Here is a 19292-nt window from a genome sequence, read left to right as displayed (position 1 = left end):
TTGTCTCGTGGAATTTTGTCTATCCTCCCCTGAGAAACTGTTAAGACGAGTCTTCTCAGGCACCAAGCAAGGTCAACCTGTCTGTGGCAAGCCGCAAACAATCATTGAGCAGCTGAAGTCTCTCTCGAGGTGTCGTAGTCGCGGGGAGATGACGAATTTACCCTGAACTAAATACACTACCGAGACCGGGAACATGCAGATTGTCTTGGGGCGCCATACACTGACCACCTTGTTGATCTGTGTAAACGAACCAGAAATCTCCTTGATATATATTGAGCTCTTATAATAAATACCTCTGCTTTAGACATCCACGGTTTCCGTCTCCCCGAGTCAGAATCCACTAGGGCAAACGTATATTTACATGTTTGATTCGAATGTTTTTGAAACGCTGTGGCTGGCACAAAAAATGAAAGACGTGTTTGTGAAGCAGAGTAAGGAAGCTATTTTATTGTACTGAAGAGATCCATCACAAATACAAAGTGAGATAGCAAGAAACACTGTCTCTTCATCTTCCCCTAACCTTCCTGAGACCCTTACCAGTGATGCTTTTCACAGGCATCTTCCTAAATACTATAGTTTAGCATATTATATAATATTATAATAATATTGTATAGGTAACCTGCAATATAGGTTGTATTGTCTTCAGGCCTTTCTCTATCAAACATTTTCAATTAAATGTCATCACACTGTATCCTAAGTATACAATGTGCAGCTATATGAGGGGGGAATTTATAAAGGAATGATAAAATAAATATACATATAAATTCAGATTTGGAATCACATTTACTTTTGTATTAAAGACCGAGTCCTGTCAGCGCATGCCACAAAGCAGTAAGGAGGTGTTCACACATATTGTCAAAATAATCTTTAGTCATCTTGTATTTCTGATCAGGCATTTGTTTAAGCAAATATGACATCTCCCAGTGTAATATTTTAGTTTTTAAATTAAAACCAGTTAAAACAAACAAAAATATAACAGATAAAAAACTTCTTCAGCTATTGGTTTTATAGCAGGTAGGCCTACCTCTGTACATTGCTATACTCGTTACAACACTGACCACAGTCGAGATGCTCCAAGGGACATATTTGATATATGTGATGTATCCACTAGATGGCAGTATAATCTTTTTTTTTAAATTTTAATATTAAATTTTTTTTAGTTTAAATAAAGTGAAAAGGGGAGCTTTTGCCATTGGAGTCATAATTCGGAAGAACTCTCTGCATAAGCGACTTAGATCATGCATAAAATAACATTAAATGACAGACTGTTGCTGTGTAGGATCAACATTAAGTAGAGGTGGGGTGTCAAGGTGAGCATACTGGTTACAAAATGTCAATATGACAAAATAGATTTGGGAGAAACGCTACTGCAGTCATTTCATTTTTCACAATTCTATGCTCCTATCTACCTAAACACAGTCCATAATTAATACTTTACTCCCAAAGCTATAAATAGGAGACAAGAGTATTGGATCTGCAGAGGGCCTGTTTCCTGATGAAGGGTATTCAACACAAAAGCTGTTTATCTGTCATAAATATTGTTGCAGTAGCCCAACTGAGGGCAGGGCAGCTGCAGCTACTTTTTATGAACCAACCTAATTTACATCTGAACCACTGTGAAGAAAACTACGTGTTTAACACCGATGTCCTTAAACTTTAAAAAGAGAATTGTGTGCCTGAAAACTACAGAGCCCTAGAGTCCTGAAAGGCTAGTGTGAACAAGTTTTTTTATCATATGTGCACAAGATAATAATTTCTGCACAGAAGAAGAAGAAAAAAAGATCAGCTTTCACGACTTAAGGGGTAAACAAAGGTGTAGCATGACAGGATAATCTGCCACATAAAAAAAACTGTCCCACAAATACAGTGCATTCATAAATATTTTTTTCCCTTCATCGATCCTTTAGTTCTCCTGTTTACATGGAGACTCAACTTTTTAAATTTGTCACTGTCAGAATAAATTGAGGAAAAACTCCAAAGGGATAGATAGATTCCCCTAGAATCTTCATTGCACATTACCAAAGCCCTCCGGCTACATATATTAGAAAGCTAAAATATGTTCTTTCATGAGCAGAGGAAATCATTGCCTTTTTGTCTCAAGGTGAGTAAACTTGCCTTTTTTTAAATCCTCACTGTGGCTTTTTAATAAAGGGAAAAAAAGCATAGTTGTGTAACAGTTTATTTCCTTTGTGTAGGTGCGAACGGCATTGATCATTAAGGTTATCGACTCCATAGTTGTCGAACAGGTTTTGTTTCCATCCTGCACTGCACAGCAAATTCACAAAGCCCTCTCTTATCAATGATGGCTAATGCAAGTTTCTATTTCCTTTTATCACTCTCCTCTAGCAGCTGAGACGCGTCCAGCTCCACGGGCAGCCTCAGCCAAGAATCCTGTGAAATTCACTTTAAATTTTCCTTGCTTTCGCTTATTTATTTATCTATTTATTCTGCACGTTTTATCATATCTTCTCCATGAAACCCTGCCTGCGTTAACTAACGTCTTCTTGTCTCTGTATTTCTAAGGAGTTGTCAACCGTGCGAGAGCAGTGCTCACGACAGCCCATGTTGCTGTGAGTGTCACCCTGCCTCGGCAGTCACATTTAAAATGCAGGTTTCACACGCCGCATCTATGATGTGGGCATAGTGTTTCTGCAGAGTCCCATGACAACCGCAGAAGTGTGTTTATTGCAGGCAAAATAACGTGGAAGACTTCAGTTGAATGTTTGAGGCTGTTGTACAATCATCACTGGTACATCTGTGTTTAAGTGTATCTTTGGCCAGCAAACAAGCTACCTGCTTCCTTTCACAAACACACACACACACACACACACACACACACACACTAGACTAACTATAGGATCAACATTAGCATAAATGGAGAAGCGTCAATCAATGCTGGGGCTGAAGAGCTTTGAGGTAATGCATTTCTCCCTCTTTTGCTGTGAATACCCACTAATCTTGAAACGCCACCTGTACTCTGAAGTTCACTTTCCTCTGCCATTATTTTGCTGCCAGCCAGCACCCGAAATTTCCCCCGCACAGCCCTGCCAACAGGAGAAGAGTGTTCGCTGCAGTCCGCAGGCGTGTTAGTTCCCGCTGAACGGTTGGAGCGACAGTGGTAGTTATCCTGTCATGACACAGCAATTAAACAGAGGTATTTAAAGTCAGCGCCGATTGTGATAGAGATTCCTCAAACGATACAGTGGGCTCACTTCCCACGCTCATCCAGCATCGTTTTCTGTGTGGGAAGAGGTTTATTATCGAAATAGGTCGGACGTGAATTAGCACACGATGAACACCTAGTGTCACATGTGGTGGAAATCTTAATTGCCTCGAGAAATGAACAAATATTCATTCAAACATAACAAGTTTGTCTTCACCATGGAATGGTTCGGAGGTCTGACCCAGATCATACAGAAAAGACATCTTAGATAGCCAGGCGAAGGCGGACAGGTCAACAAAAATGTTGGCCTTATCATCTATCTGAATCCTTCTTCCTGGCCCAAATGTCTTACTACCCTTAGTAAACCAGCTGTTCATTTACCCCTTCTAAACCACACTTCCCTCATCTGCAGTTCTACCCAAGGCTCAGCCAATAATTACCTCTCGTAAACAGTCTTTCCCACATACCAGAAACACAATTTAAACAGAGTGTATGTTACTACATGATTATATGAGAAATTGAAACCACATCACACTGTGACAGATAATCCCTGGAGTTGTTTTTCTGAGCGCCGCGTAATGGAAGAGACTAAACACGTTAATCTCATCATCATTCACAAACTTTGACTTTCATTTGATCTTGAAATGTACCCTGTGTCATTTACACATGTCTTCTGTTATTTATGTCATTCGAGTTATCATATAGACGTGAAAACGTTAGAAAGGAAGACAGGAGAGATTCCACTCTCCTTCTAGCTGAGGAAAATTACCATCAACTAAAGCTAAAAAGCTAATATAATTGAGTCTTTTTTTCTTGTTACAGATAAAACATGGATTTGTTCTTTGGCAGTATTGCACGGTAAAATTATCCATGACATTAATCTCCTACAGATGGGGTTGTTTTTGACTGGGTGCCAGTTAAAATCCTTTCTACCCTCAAGTAGGAACTAATTGTGGTGTTGGCATCAATGAGCCTCTCTCAGTAAGCAGGTGGTGCAGGTCTATGAGGCTACTGAGTCATTAGTCACCAGCATTTGTCACGCCATTGGGGATGCATGGAGACTCGAGGTTTTTTATACCTGTGCCTAGGACAGCCGTGGACTGAGGCATTATGTCTTCAGCGCCCTCTTGGTATTTTGAAACCAGGAGTTACAATACATGGAGGAGCAGTGGGCGGACCTGACTGACAGTTCGTCCACTGCAGCTGTCAATCAAGCTGTATCCACGCTCCGATGCATACAGCACTTTGTCGTCTATCTCACTCTAAATGGGACCATCATTTACTAAATGAACATCATGCTGTATTGAAGAAGACTTGAAGCTAGAGATTAAGACCTAAAACTCCTCAGGAAAATGTTTCCCTGATGTTATAAATCAAGTCAGAAGAAGAGTCATTTCCTCATACACTTCTTTAGAAACTGACTTCTTTTTGCAACCAGTGGAGTCGTCCTCTGCTGGTCATTTGAGAGTATACAGGTTTTAGGCACTTCCACGTTGGCTTCACTTTCCCATATATATAAACTCAAGCATTGATAATGACACAATTTCACACAAATGACTAATGAAATGAAATAATGAAATAATGTCAAAGGTCATCTTCACAGATACATGAACATCATAATGTTCTGCAAAATCCATGATTTAACACCACAACTCTGGAACAGAAGGGAAGGTTCTGACCATATTTCCAGCGACCTGATTGGCGGAGGTGGAAGTTGGGCATCCTCCTGCCCCCCTGCTGACTGTAACCCCACAGCTTTGTAGTTTCAATGTACAAATCACATAAGCTGTGGTGAATGAGTTATATAACGGAGCAAACAGCATATAACAATATTGAAGATAATGCTTTTGTTTCTTGCAGTTAAAAAGACAAGCTCTTTCACTCAGTCAGTGAGGTTGAACCAATTTAATCCAATTGGGGATTAGAGCAGCACAGACATTTGCTTTCAGACTCTAAATGAAGCTCAAATTTTACTTCGGTTCAAGTGCTTGCATATGGCAGGAGAGACATCAGACACGTGGCCAATTAACTTACCGAAACATTCATTTTTATGAGAAAATTATTGTTTGTAAGATTATAGGAAGTAGAGTTATAAATGATTTAGTTGTGCAAAATACAGCTTGGCTTAATTGTTATGCAAATCTCTGGAATCTGAAAAAACAACAAGGATTGTGTTGTCTGAAATCTGCAGGGGGACACTGTTTCCTTATTTCTCTTTTTTATGATCTGTCTCTCTGTCTTAAGTACAGAAAAAAAGACTTGAAATGGGAAGAAAGATGCTTTGACGGCAGTAACTGAGATCATCATAATGGATGTTCGATGGATAGAACATGTTATTGAAATTACATCATTGTGGCTGACTATTGGCGATGTCCTAAATTACTGGGTGTGATGTTTTCTATAGAACTGGGGGCAGTAACAGTGGATGTTTATCGTTTGCCAGCAACACCAGGTAGGTTATGTATTCTCATTTTGAAGAGACCCACATTCCACCTGCTTGTCTTACCCATGTACGGAGGACAAGAGTTTGGCAAAGTTCAAAAGAGCAACCTTCATGATCTGCACATGCCAAGGTCACTTGATATTACGAGTGAAACCATTGTGTGCAGTTACATGATATGCCTGTTTAGAGATGCACTGCTGCAGATAGAAGGTGACTTTCATGTTTATGCATCTCGGTAATGTCTCAGGAAAGATTAAAAAAAAAACTAAGTAACCAGATGATTCTTGCCATTCTTTCAACAGAGAGTCCGTCTCTGCAGCTGATGCTGCTGATCTTCATACTGAGCATTGTCCAGTGGCAAGATGAATCTCTCCTTGGGATGAATAGCTTCATGACCTCTGACTGGATTTCTATAGCTCAGATAGACAGAATCCACCGGGGATGTACACCAACCATAATCAATACCCTCCAGAGCTGGTTCTCTGACACCCAGTGTTGCTTGGGGGACAAGCCACTGTCCTCTGTTGACTTCATGCTTTAGCTGAGAGACAGCATAAGTAATCCTCAAGCTGTTATCAAGTCTCTGCCAGAGTGAATGTTAGCCACGAGAGACCGCTCAGAGAATGCTGGGTCAGAGTCAGATGTACCGGAACGAGAAAAGGACGGCCTCAAAATAACTTTGAACATCAGATGATAAGGGGAACCTCGGTGGTTTGGGACAAAGGATTTTACTAATGATGCAGTGCTGCAAATGCACATTGATTATATCCATTGACCCTATGTAATCACAGTCTGCCGTTTCCCAGGCAGTGGAGAGGTTAATGTGACTATGCCAATGAAACGCCGCAGTCAGTACACTTTTGGATTGTCCTCCTTGTCGAGGCATATATTTTCCTTTAGCTTTCAGCACACTTTAAAAGTCTGGACACTTTGGTGATTGGCTGCAACATTAAAACAGGTAATATGTTTTAATATGTGTATGTAACCATTGTTAAAATAAAGACTCTTCCCCCCTTTCCCTTCTTAACCTTGACTTTGACAACCTGCTGTATTGGTAGCAACAGTTATAATGTTATGTTTGATGTGGAGACTGAAAGGCCATAGCTAAAAAAATGCTGTAAAGACACAGATCTACTCAGGTTGTTTGTCTTATCAACATATTTATTGGAAAATAACTTGAGTTGCTGTTGTATCGGTGCCTTCTGTGAGGATGCATGCAGACTTACTGCAACAGGTCGAAGAGGTAAAACCCTCTCGGAACTGATGCCTCTTCTATAAACTTTCGGACAACCTCAAATTAACTTTTGATGAACTGCAGCATTCAAATGAATTTCCCTTGCTGGTTAGAAACAGCTGAAATTCCTTATAAATAAGCTCATCTATAATGAATGATAGTGGCTGGAAAATGTCAAATGATGTTTCCTTCAACAGCAACTTGCACTGCCGAAGATTGGCAATTTGAAATTCCACTTCTCATATTGACCATAGATTTCTGTTTCTGTTCAAAACAAAATCAAATGTTCATAATTCACCAACGAGCACTCTGTTTCAGTAGAGCCACACAGTCATGTAATGACAATTTCACCACCACAATCAAAATCCTGACTAGATCTCAACTAAATGGAGAAGAAACTGTGGGGTGGAGAGGGCATTTGTCCAAGTTCAGCTATGAATGAAGATGACATGTCTGAATTATTCATTTGCTGACTACCTTTTTCATTAGTCTCTGAGAACCAGAGAGTGCTTCACTTCTGCTGGAGTTAATAATAGCTCCTTTAAAGAAGCAAAAGAGCGGGGAGAGTCAGAACTGCTGAGATTCAGAGGTATATTAGTCAGGATTAACCTTACGATACTGGACATGTTGGTGTGTTTCACCATGAATCACATAATCTTTATGCATGTGGTTATAGCATATTTAAGGCATTGCAATTGTGGTAGATGCATTTGTTTTATGGTATATACATATGGAATGACTGTATCATCCTGACACATCCACCCCACTGTTTTCCCCTGCTGTCACTCCACCGTCGGCTATCGCATTAAAGTCATAAATATAAAATGTATAAAATAGAATTATGGTTTAAAAGGCATGTTCTGTTCAAGTATCTCAGGAGATGCAATAAATGTTGCTGGGACTGCATTTCTCTTAATCAGTAGATATGCAGCAATCTGCTATTACATTAACTGTTAATTGGTTTTAATGTTGGCTGATCAAGGCTTAAAACTGCTGACACGTATTGAATTTTCAAGTGTCACCGTTACTGTGAAATCTGAGTTATCCTTAGTTATGATTATGTTAATTTTTTGTGCTAACCTCTGCATCGTCATCAAAAGTGTTTCACGGGTGAAAAGCAGAAGAGACTAATGATAAATTACAAGTTCTTTCTGCTGCTGAACTTAATTTCTTGCTGAGAACTTTTGGGGTCTCAGTAAGTGATGACTGTGATATCTGTGCTGTAGTCACAAATGAAAAGGAACAAGAATCATGCTCTGCTTTTTAGCGGATGGACAGCAGACAAACAACTGAGCACAGGAGCAGCAATATTCAGAGTTTGACTTTGGTTATGAGGCAGTCTCAGTAAGGGCAACAGACAATGCGACAAAATATGTTTAAAAGCTTTGTTTTATTAATTATAATACTATTAAAATTTTGAACAGTCGCTAATAAAATGGAGGGAAAGTCTCTGATCTTGGGGCAGTCTTCTTGTGGGGGAATGAGAAGGGAAATAACCACTTGGCGGTCATTTTTTAGACCATGCTGAGGACAATACCATCAGCCTTCGTGGAGCCCAACTTTTTCTTAAGACAGCAGTGTGCGGACCGTGGCCTGCACACAGAGAAGCAGCAGTGAATGAGAGACAGATCTTTATTTGAATTTTAAATGTTAAAAGAAAAAGCATACAAACAGAGGTGGTGAGAGTCCTTTCAGTATTCACACAGTCACTGACCAAGTCACATATCATGCAAAAATCTCATACCTGCGCACAGAGAGGCAACAGTGAATGAGAGACCACAGTGTTGGCAGCAGTGGCATAAATGTCAACTCCAGAGTGGAGGCAAACTTAGACACATCTGCATTATATATATATATATATATATATATATATATATATATATATATATGCGGCACCGGTTGCACGGTCTAAACTTAGGCCATTGAACTGAGCTGCTTTCATTAACAGAAGGCCCTGTAACCGAGTATGTTGTATACAGGCCACGGAGACAGACTTAGGAGGGACCAGAGCTGTCAAGTGACTCATGTAGAATTCAGATAGTTCCGGAAGTTCTTGGCGCACAATTAGAATCCATTATTCAGAGTGACAGAAACACGATATTTTCTAAAATGCTTTAATGCGCATGTTGATTTGATGCAGATGTGCTGATAATATACAATCTGATTATTTAAACTATTGAGAGGCTCCATGATCCGCCATTGCTGGGAAAAAAAAAAGGTCCATTGGTGTGTATGGAGTTGTCGCGACTCTCATTAGACGGCTCTGGGAGGAACAAACCGGAACAACTGCAGGCCCGGGCTCTGAGGTAGAAGGCACATTAGGGTAGAATTTGATTAATTTAATACCATTTTTTAAAAATCATAAAAAAATTATCAAATAATGAAAATATAATAAGGATTTACTAAATATATATATATGTAAGCATAATTAATTTGAATCAGAAATTAGATTGCGATGTGTGTGTGTGTGTGTGTGTGCGCAGACACATACAAACACACGGCTGGTATTGGAAAAGCAGTGCACTCTCTCCGTCCTTCTATTATAAGCTACATTACAATGTCGGATTCAGAATGTGTTAACTGTGAACATATAGCTAATGTATCTCAGTCATAAAAACCTGCTTTCAAATAAAGAACCAAAAAAGGATTACTTTGAGTTGTTTGCCCCCGGGCGTTCAGAGTGCTGGAAATGCAGTTATGTAAATATGGCCTAAAGCATGCCGTGGAATATCCTATTCCCATCCTTCCTTCAAGGAATTACTTTTGCTTGCTCGCAGCAGCTCTGCAGCCGGTGACATTTTAAAAAGAATTTGGAAGAAATGAATTTGAATAAGAAGCTAGCTCAACCATATGATTGAGTTTCCCTCTTGTCTTCAATGATATTTACAAAGGCGCACAGCCCTAAACAGCAGAGTTCTGAACACATTATCCTCAGTCGTACATTCTAGTTGTTTTGTTTGATAAAAAAGTATAATCTCTCTACATTGCATAAGTTATAAGACCACATGTAAACTTAATTTAATTTGATGTGATCTGTTAATGCAAAAAGGTCCAAAACACACACATGTCACAGACATTGATCCGCCAATCAATCAAATATCATTGAGGTCTAGTCAGAGTGGGCTCTTTTCCTGAACTTTTACGGAAGGGCTGTATGTGAGAACGCAAACTGAGTGAGCCGCTGGCAAATCTCCACGACATTTACATGGGGCGAGCAATCTACCCAGGCGTCACCCCTCAGCCGAATGTTCCGAAAATGTTCCTGCTGCTGTGAGCTGACAATCTCTTGCTGTGTTCTTTACATGTGAACGGCAAAACTCGTCAGAAAATGTCCCGACCCAATTTTCCAGCCATTTTATGGAGTTCACGTCTGAAAACGAAATGCTAAATTAGGACGTACACAAAGGTCAGTACCTACATGTTTGCGACACTCCAACATGCACAGACCAACCTCTTCACCCCCTGCCAGTAGTGGCCTTTGCAGGGGGACTATGCATTATTGACCAAAAAGTGCTTTGCGGAACTAAAACAGTGAGACACAAAGCATTGCCATTTGAAAACACAGTCTCCGAAAGAGGCGAGCTGCCCTAAAAACTAGATGGAGTGACCAGCTGCGAGCAGGTGGGGGCCCGGGAGGAGTACAAAGCAATCATCGGGCAGGCAAGGCTGAGTGCTCCCTCTGCAGAAGACGGCCAGACTGACACAACAGATGTCTGAAAGGAAACCATCGGGCTGCTTTCACAGATTATTTCTCAAGATCAATAATTTAGCAGTCAGAGGGACTGTTGATTCGGAAGTGAGGAGACAGAGGTGTTTTTCACTCTGTTCGTGAAGTGTTTCTGTCCACCACTTTTCAGTCAGATTGAGTCCAAATCTGAAGCATTTCTTGACAACACGGAAGTGAAGTTTTTGGGTTTTTGGGGGTTTTTTTAACTGACGAAGCGGAGAGGGGTCACACTGAACAAAACGGTGCCGTGGGATTTGCTTGGATGTAAGGAGAAGACCTCCACCGCAACAGTGTCAGTGTCATCCATCTTCTTCCACTTATCCAGGATGGGGTCGCGGAGGCAGCCGGCTGAGCAGGGTGTTCCAGACATCCCTGTCCCCAGCCACGATTTCCAGCTCAGCCTGGGGGATCCTGAGGCGTTCCCAGGCCAGATGGGATATGTAGTCCCTCCAGCGAGGTTCTGTGTCGACCGCCAGGTCTCCTCCCAGTTGGACGTGCCTGGTAAACCTCCGCAGGAAGGCGCCCAGGAGACATCCTGACCAGATGCTGAACCACCTCAACCGACCCCTTTCAACGCATATAAGCGGCCGAAATGAGCTTCCCTCCGAATGTCCAAGATCCTTACCTTATCTTTAAGGCTGAGTCCGGCAACTCTGTGAGGGAAGCTCATTTAGGCCGCTTGTATTCAGGATCTTGTTCTTTCCGTCACTACTCAGAGCTCATGACCATAGGTAAGGGTCGGAACATAGATCAACCAGTAGATCACAAGCTTCGCCTTACCGCTAAAGAAATAAGACATTTCTGTGAAATTGTGCTTTCTCCATTGCGAGCGGCAAAAATCCAAATGAAAATCATAAAAATAACTCTCTTGGACTGTCTGTGTTTGCCTGAAAGACGCTGCCAGAAATGTATTAATGTCACTCTTCGAATAATCCTTGATTAGTGAGTCCCCATCTGATGCTTTGAATCACATCTAACATGAAAGCTGTTTTTGGCATCAGATACATAAGGGACCTTAACTTTGACCGACACAACTAAACCAGGAGTAAAAAAAATTAGCAATAGCAAATACACCTTTAACCCATACACCATGTTAAAAAAAAGAATCACATCAACAGCCATTTCCTCAAAATTCTACCAACTAGATTTTATAGATCTGGATAATCCCTTCAAAGGTTTCTTCCCAATTTCACTGATCAACAAGTTGTGGTCATGTGGCAAGAAAACCATCAATGCTCCAGCAAAACTCATGGAACAAGGAGGCTTAAGTTGAGCAAACATGGATGTAAACTACATAGGTTTCAAAAGAAAAAAAAAAAAACAGCTTTGAAAGTTTTTTTACTGTGAAGAAAATGCAATCAAACTGGAACCTTACTATCTTTAATTCGAGAAATCGTCACTTTGTCTTGAAAACTTTCAAGACGACTGTCTCAAGTGGACATGCATGTCTTTAGACTGTGGGACGAAGTCGACTCAGAAAGGCCCTCAGCTTTGAACTCGGGACCTTCTTGCTATGAGGCAACAGTACTCACGACTGCCCTGATGGCAACAACACATGACTTCATGTTCAGAGACACACACACACATACTCACACGCGCACACACACACACATTCAACCACTGTAATAAAACACTGGACACTTAAAAGTGCAATATTCATTTAATTTCAAATGAGCGCAATTAATATCTGCCAAACTTACTATCCATGTGCAATTATTGTTACTACTCTGTATAAAGTATTATATATAGTATAGTATTTTTTATATTTTGTATGTATTGGTTGCTTGTGTTTTTATATTCTTCTGTCCACTTTGCTGCTATATTATCCAAATTTCCCAGTTGTGGGACATATACAGGATTATCTTATTTCATCTTATCTTATGTTGGATTTAGCCAGATTTCTGTCACACCATCAAAGCTCAGGTCTAAACTGAATGTCTTCAGATTGTTGCGGCAATTCTTCTAATGGAAGATCAGTTCCCACCAGCGTTTGGCAAGTTACTTGAAAACTGTAAACAATTACTCATCAATTCTTACACTTACACTACTATTTACTGAAAAAGTAATCACATTAATGTAATGTGTTACAAAGTAACTCCTTACTGCCAAGAGCAGGTTTTTCTGAAAAATGATTTCAGCTTCACAGTGTGACCAAAGCAAAAGAGTCCAACCACAACACAGACCCACAGCTCCTGTACTTTAATCTTTCATTCATGTCATCTGCACAGACTATATCCAACAAAGCCCTAATAAATCTAAGAGGAGCAGCATTTTAACAGATTGATGAAGCCAGTAAAATGATGTTTTCCAAGTCTGAAAGAGGTTAATGAAATGTATTGAATATCATTAGATGCAAATCAGGGGAGGAATCACTCACCACCGCCCACCATGCCAGATTCTGAGGTCACCCATTAACCGTGCAAGCACTGCATCGAATCAGAAAGGAAAATCACACATGGCAATTTGAATGCAATGATTCATTCTTCTGACGTGCACTGGATTAAAAGGGGGAAAAAACTGCGTTGCTCTATTAAATATATCACAATGAACTGCAGAGTGCATTCAATGTGGGAGTCCAGTCTAAAAGCGAGGGGCCTTGTTGAGGCAGAATAATGAGAGAGACTGTTATTTAAAGACTGGAGCCATGACAACAGCAGACCACTGCTGGTGAGGGAAAGAGCTGCATTTTTCTGAGACAGAATAAAAAGCAGTGGGGTATGTGTTGCCATAATGACTCCAAATTGTTTGACTGACAGATGTTTTACTCAGGGCTTTTTGCCCCCTGAACGGCTTTTTGCTACAGACATCAGACTGTTACCATTGTCGATTACCACACAGTTTCATCTGCTAACTCAAAATGCAGATGGTAAGATGTTCAAATCACATAATAATATAGTTTTATTTTCCCCAGAGATGGAAAACTATGCAGTAAGTTTACTCAGTTTGCCATCTAGCCTGGCCTGGCTGACCTTTCAAGGTCAAATGAGCCAAAGGCCGCTAATAGCAGAAGTCGTTCTGGGCCCCGGTTATACCGTTACATTATTACTGTATATCGTTGTTATGGATAACTTTTACTCTTTTTACTCACTGTAGTTAATTAGTCAATTTCTACAGTATCTTCTGTACAGCTAATTTAGTAAAAGGAAAGTGAAATAATTCAATCCCATGTGAGTGGCTGGTTGGTATATTATGATATGCATTTTTTATACTGGATATAATTTTACAGCCAGTCTGAACTGGATTTATTTCATATGCATGGTATTTTTCCATTTGATCCTTGTTGTTGTTTTAGATTCAGCATGTGTGGTTTTTGTGCTTCATTATTTTTGATCTTTCGTTCTGTGGTCTGAGCCATCATGCAGCGGAATGCCTCGTCGGTCAAGAGCACAGAGGTTTAATAGAAAGTCAATTAATCCATTAGTCACTCAGCATCCATTCTAATCATCTATTACCACGTACATTTTTCAAACAGAAACACCAAACATTTAATGGTTACAGCCTCTCAAATGTTAGAATTTTCCTTTTTTTAACTGTCATAACATTATAGTAAATTTAATTAATTTTGGTTGGTTGAACAAAACAAGGGATTCAACTGTTTTCTGATGTTTAATAGATTTATCGATCATGAACAAATCGAGTCAAGGCCTGTGTCTCCGGGTTTGTACAAACCCAACAGTCAGACTGAGTTTGTATAAAACAAGATAAAAGAACACCTTGTAAAATAAGAAAAAAAATAAGTTGGAACTGCTATGGTTGGTTTTTTTTATATCTCAGCTCATCTCAAACCCAGTATTTTTTACTTCAGGAGTTTCACTATGTTTGCTGCAGTGCTGCGGCATCAGTGAAAAAATGTATATCTGCAAAAAGTCAACAAAAAGTGTGTGATACTTTAACCTAAAACCTAACCGACCTATTCACACGCCTACGCCACTGTTTCACTATTACCTTCGGGAACTAATTAAAAATGACTAATCATTAGCATTAAATCTTCCTTCAATCAAAAGCTGTTTACAGTCAAATCCTCTTCCCGACGCTGATGTGAACTCTGGGAGAACCCTGAGAAGCATCAAAGCACACGGGGGGAGCCATGTATTGACAAGGAGGCTCTTTACGTCTTTGATGCATTGGTTTACAGGTTGTCATTGATCAGACATTGCAGGAGAGCCACAGACACACACGTGAATTGTGCTTTAGAGCATCAACGCGTTCGTACAGCGGCTGCACACGTTGAGCCGGGGTCGGTTTGTCTGTTTCACCTTTGAAGGGCATCACAGCTTGTGGTCAGCAACATATTTTTTCAAACTTTGTGTTTCTGTGCCACAAGAGGGAGACTGAGTCATCTGTGATGGCTGCTGATAAATAACATATGAAGTGCTATATTTGGTTGACGTCCATGTCAGCTAATCTCTGTCAATTCACCCTCATCCTCACATGCTTGATTGTCAATGAACAATCATCCACCGTTTCCTTTTTGAAACATTTAGGTTGCGATACACAGTTTTCCCATTTGAATTTTTATGTGTGAAGCTTTGCATCGCGACACACCCTGAAAATATGACAGCGACAAGCGCTTTGCATATCTTGCTGACAGATCATCATCTGAGACGGAGAGTGAGGAGGTGGAGGCAGGACGACGGAGTGAGAAGGAGGCAGAGAGAAACTGCAGGTGGGGCGGAGGTGGGGGGACAGAGAGGGGTGGGGAGCAAGTGTTTTTGAGTGTTGAGTGTGTGTGGGTGTATGAGTAGCCTCACTTTGAAGAGTTCTTCCGCAGGGGGGCAAACGCTTCTCACACACCACCGCCTTGGATCGTGTCACATGCTGACACATACAGTAAAACAGAAACTCATAAGGCAACATGCAGATGAAGGTACAGACATACTTAGAAATGTGCAGCCTCACACATGCACAACACAGACCCAAGCGTGTACATGCCTTGCCTACAATACAAGGTTCTTGATCAAATTAAATCTAGTTTTTCATTCTGATCAAACATTTTTCTTTTTTTCCTGGGACATTTATGTCAAATAAAAATGGGCAGAGGGACAAAAAAAAACCCCACTGAATTACTTTTTTCAAATAGCTACAGTTTTACTATGAACCTCTCTGCAAATCAATGCCACATTAACAAAAGGCACACAGCCTCTCGTGTATTGAGCTTTAACTGATCAAATTCTCAAATTGAGAATTTTAAAACTAATTTTGAGAAAGGTCTATAGTATTCATATGAATATAAAAAGACAGAACTTTTGTTTAACCCTTGAATTATCTTGAAATGGGCTTTGCTCGTCATTTGGACTAAACCAAAGACGTGACTATGGCATGTGCAAAATAATAAATGTAAATCCAACCACATATCTTTCTTTGAATACATGTTTTCTTTTTTTCCTTGTCAAACCCGAACTGGGCAACAATGTGGACTTTTGATTGAGATTACAGAATGTAGAAATGACCATTGCTAAAGCCTAAATAATGAAAGAGTTATATGAGCTATGCATGTTTGCAATCACCGATCCATATGGAGCATAATGAAAATTCCCTTTATTTACCCACGTTTAACAGATGGAGCCTCTGAGACAGAAACAGAAGGAATGCATCATTTTCTGTGACAGACTTTTGAAACATGTTTTAATAGTCATTAAAAATAAGAACAAACTCAAACAATTTGATAATAAAAAAAATGTTAACAATGGACCAGGGTCTCCAGGAACCAAAACCCAACATTACACAAACACAAACATCTGTCTTTGTAAGGACACTCGTACACAACAACCCTAACGTACATTTATTTGTAACTTCGACCTTGAAACCAAGTCTTAACTGACAGACAGCTGTTTGACGTTGTGTCAGAGAGTGAAGTAAATGTCCTCACTCTGTGCGCTCTGTAACTCAAGCTCACAAAGACAGAAGTACACACATGCACACACATTTGGTTTTGGTTCTTAGCCATACATCTGATAGAACGCTTCAAATTGATAACCATAAATACCAAATATTTGTTCACATCACTGGAGGAGGGGATTTAACATGAGGATATGGCCTTTTCAGCATCTGTCCTCACACACATCATTCATCTAATCTGGTTGAAGAGATGAATCTATTAGTTACACATGTTTTCTGAGTGCTGCATTGTATGGCTCACCTTTAGTCATAATCTTAGATTATCTCATTTTCCAATTTCCCCCCAAATTTTTAGAAAATGTAAGCACAGCGCAGTTATTTTTTTTTCCAAAGTTTGCAGTCAGGAGTCAGGTGGCAATATGAACACAGAAATGGGTTTTGCTTGCTGTAATCACTCCTCTTGTGCCGACATATGATATGATCCTTTCATAACGGGCCTCTGATGTAAGTGATGAGGGACACAATCCACAGCTTTCGCTCCCTGGAACTAATATGAGACTTTTGAGATCTGAGTGAACTGCAGCAGAGATATATTTTGTACTGAACAAACTTTGGAGGAGCTCTGAAAAATTGTGGAACTTCTCATACACCTGAAACTGAACTTATACTGGAAATACATTTTGATTTGTACCTTTACTCCCATAGATACTGACGTAACGACTCTGTGCACATGTACAGTTTCTTTTTTTCATGCAAAAGTTTCGAATCCAAAATGACAACAGCCTTCACAGTTAGGCGAGAGTTAGACATGGAACACGGTCAGAAGCACCACATCACATGTTACCAGTGAAAGCAAGAGCAGAGTAAAGACAGCAGTTTTATTATATACAGGTGTCACTGAATGGAGCTCTCCCAAGGTGTCTGCAGGCCCCAGTCTTGTATGAAGTCGCAACAAATTTACAACTGAACTTTTACTTTTAAGATGTTTCAAATTTTGTGAATTCAACAATGGACAACTGATTTTTTAAAATTTTTTTGTTTTGTCATTTCATTTATATTGGCTATGAACTTAACAAGTCAATAACAATAACTTGACAATAACAAGTTACAGAAAGTCTGAACTTGTCCCAACTGTTGGTGCGTCCACAGTCTCCTCCGAATTCCGACTTTTCTTGCGCGAGTCCCTGCCTGACTTTAGTTCCATCAGCTCCACTTCATGCTTCGCAGCGGTCTCCAGCACCTTCTGCTTGTTGTAGAAGATCACAAAGTTATTGATGATGGGGTGGATGGGCAAGGCAATGGCTATCACCCCGCACAGAAAGCTCACGGCTGCATTGCACTTGCCGAGTGTGGTTTTGGGGTAGATGTCTCCATAGCCCACGGTGGTCATGGTGATAATGGCCCACCAAAAGGACTGCGGGATGCTCCTGAACAGGGTCTCTGGGTGGCTTTGCTCCATGGTGTAGGCCAGCGCCGAGAACACGAAGATCCCCACGCTCATGTACATGAGGAGCAGCCCCAGCTCTTTGAGGCTGCGCTTCAGCGCATAGGTCAGAGTCTGCAGTCCGGAGGAGTGGCGCGCCAGCTTGAAAATGCGCGCGATACGCATGATGCGGAGCGCCTGGACAGCCTGCTGGACGTTAGCCAGCTCCATCATGGATGCTGTGCCGAGGTAGGTGAGGGACACCACCACGTAGAACGGCATGATGGCCAAGAAGTCGATGACGTTCATGATGGAGAGCGCAAAGTGCAGCCTGTTAGGAGAGGAGGCGAGGCGCAGCAGGTACTCCGCCGTGAACCATAACATGCACGCGGTCTCGATCCCCTCCATGGTAGGGTGCTCCACGAGTTTCCCCTCGGAGTCTGTCACCTGGAGCTCCGGGATGGTTCCCACGCACATCACCACCGCCGAGACCAGGACGAAGAGGAAGGATGCGATGGCGATGATGCGCGCCGCCAAGGAGGAGCCCGGCTTCTCCATCAGCTGCCACAGGAACGTCTGGCACCGCTGGGCGCGCGTAATGCACTGGTCAACGTCCAGATCCTCCATAATGACTTGCACCTTGTTCGAAATCTCTTTCAGCTCGTCCTCCTTCTCACTCAGGTAACTTTTGCAACACTCATCTAGAACGCTTTGGTCTATTTTCCAGAATTCCATCTCCTTGATGAAACAGATGGGGCAAATGCCGTTCTTGATGTGGATTTCGTCAAAGTAGTAAACGTCGATGATGCACTTGAAGGCATCAGGATCTCGGTCAAAGTAGAACTCTTTTCTGCGCGGATCAAAGTCATCACACAGCGACGAGACCTCTTCGTAATCCCGAGTGGAGCAGTTCAGCAACTCCGCCAGTCTGCTCTCCGGGTAGCGGTTCAAAACGTCCCCGAACAGCACCACTCGGACCCCGCCGATGTTTACAGCAATCTCCCCCTCGGCGCAGTAACCCCGCCTGTATTTTGGCTTCGGAACCGTCCACATTTTGATAAGTGTTTTCCTGCATCAATATCAGTCCTTTGGTGTAAAACTAAAGCGTGGGCTACCAACCAGAATCCATTATTTCGGCGCGTAAAATGGTTTCTCTTGACTGTTCAATGGATTGAGTGCCACAGCTTGAGCAGCCAGTTTTTCTGAACACTCCCTCTCTCTCTCTCTCTCTCTCTCTCTCTGTCTGTGTGTGTGGGTGGGTGTGTGTATATGTATGTGTGTACGTGTGTGTGTAGGGGGGGGCATACACTACTTACAGGAATTTGCAGGGTTTACTAATATGTAAATAAAACCCTCTAAGATCAAACTTAAATAATCTGTAACAGCAGTGACATGTTGAGAAACAGAGATAGTGATCTTTCACCACAAGAGGATCAAGTGTAATTTTGAGATACTTGCATTGTG

At 41.2% G+C, this 19292-nt stretch overlaps 1 protein-coding gene across 1 annotated transcript; it reads right to left on the bottom strand.

The window, feature by feature from the left end:
- Positions 1 to 16180: 16180 nt before the first annotated feature.
- kcnf1b (potassium voltage-gated channel, subfamily F, member 1b) lies at positions 16181 to 19124 on the bottom strand. The gene has a single exon (XM_035611442.2). The coding sequence runs from the start codon at positions 18879 to 18881 to the stop codon at positions 17511 to 17513; it is 1371 nt and encodes a 456-aa protein (XP_035467335.1). The 5' UTR covers positions 18882 to 19124; the 3' UTR covers positions 16181 to 17510.
- Between the last annotated feature and the right edge of the window lie 168 nt (positions 19125 to 19292).

This window comes from Scophthalmus maximus, chromosome 15 (genome assembly GCF_022379125.1).
Source record: "Scophthalmus maximus strain ysfricsl-2021 chromosome 15, ASM2237912v1, whole genome shotgun sequence".
Lineage (NCBI taxonomy): Eukaryota > Metazoa > Chordata > Actinopteri > Pleuronectiformes > Scophthalmidae > Scophthalmus > Scophthalmus maximus.
Note: the sequence above shows the minus strand (reverse complement) of the source record. Positions and strands in the feature narration are given on the sequence as shown.

What these genes read in the sequence shown, in the direction of transcription:
- kcnf1b (XM_035611442.2), bottom strand. Translation starts at nt 18,881, where the DNA reads ATGTGGACGGTTCCGAAGCCAAAATACAGGCGGGGTTACTGCGCCGAG.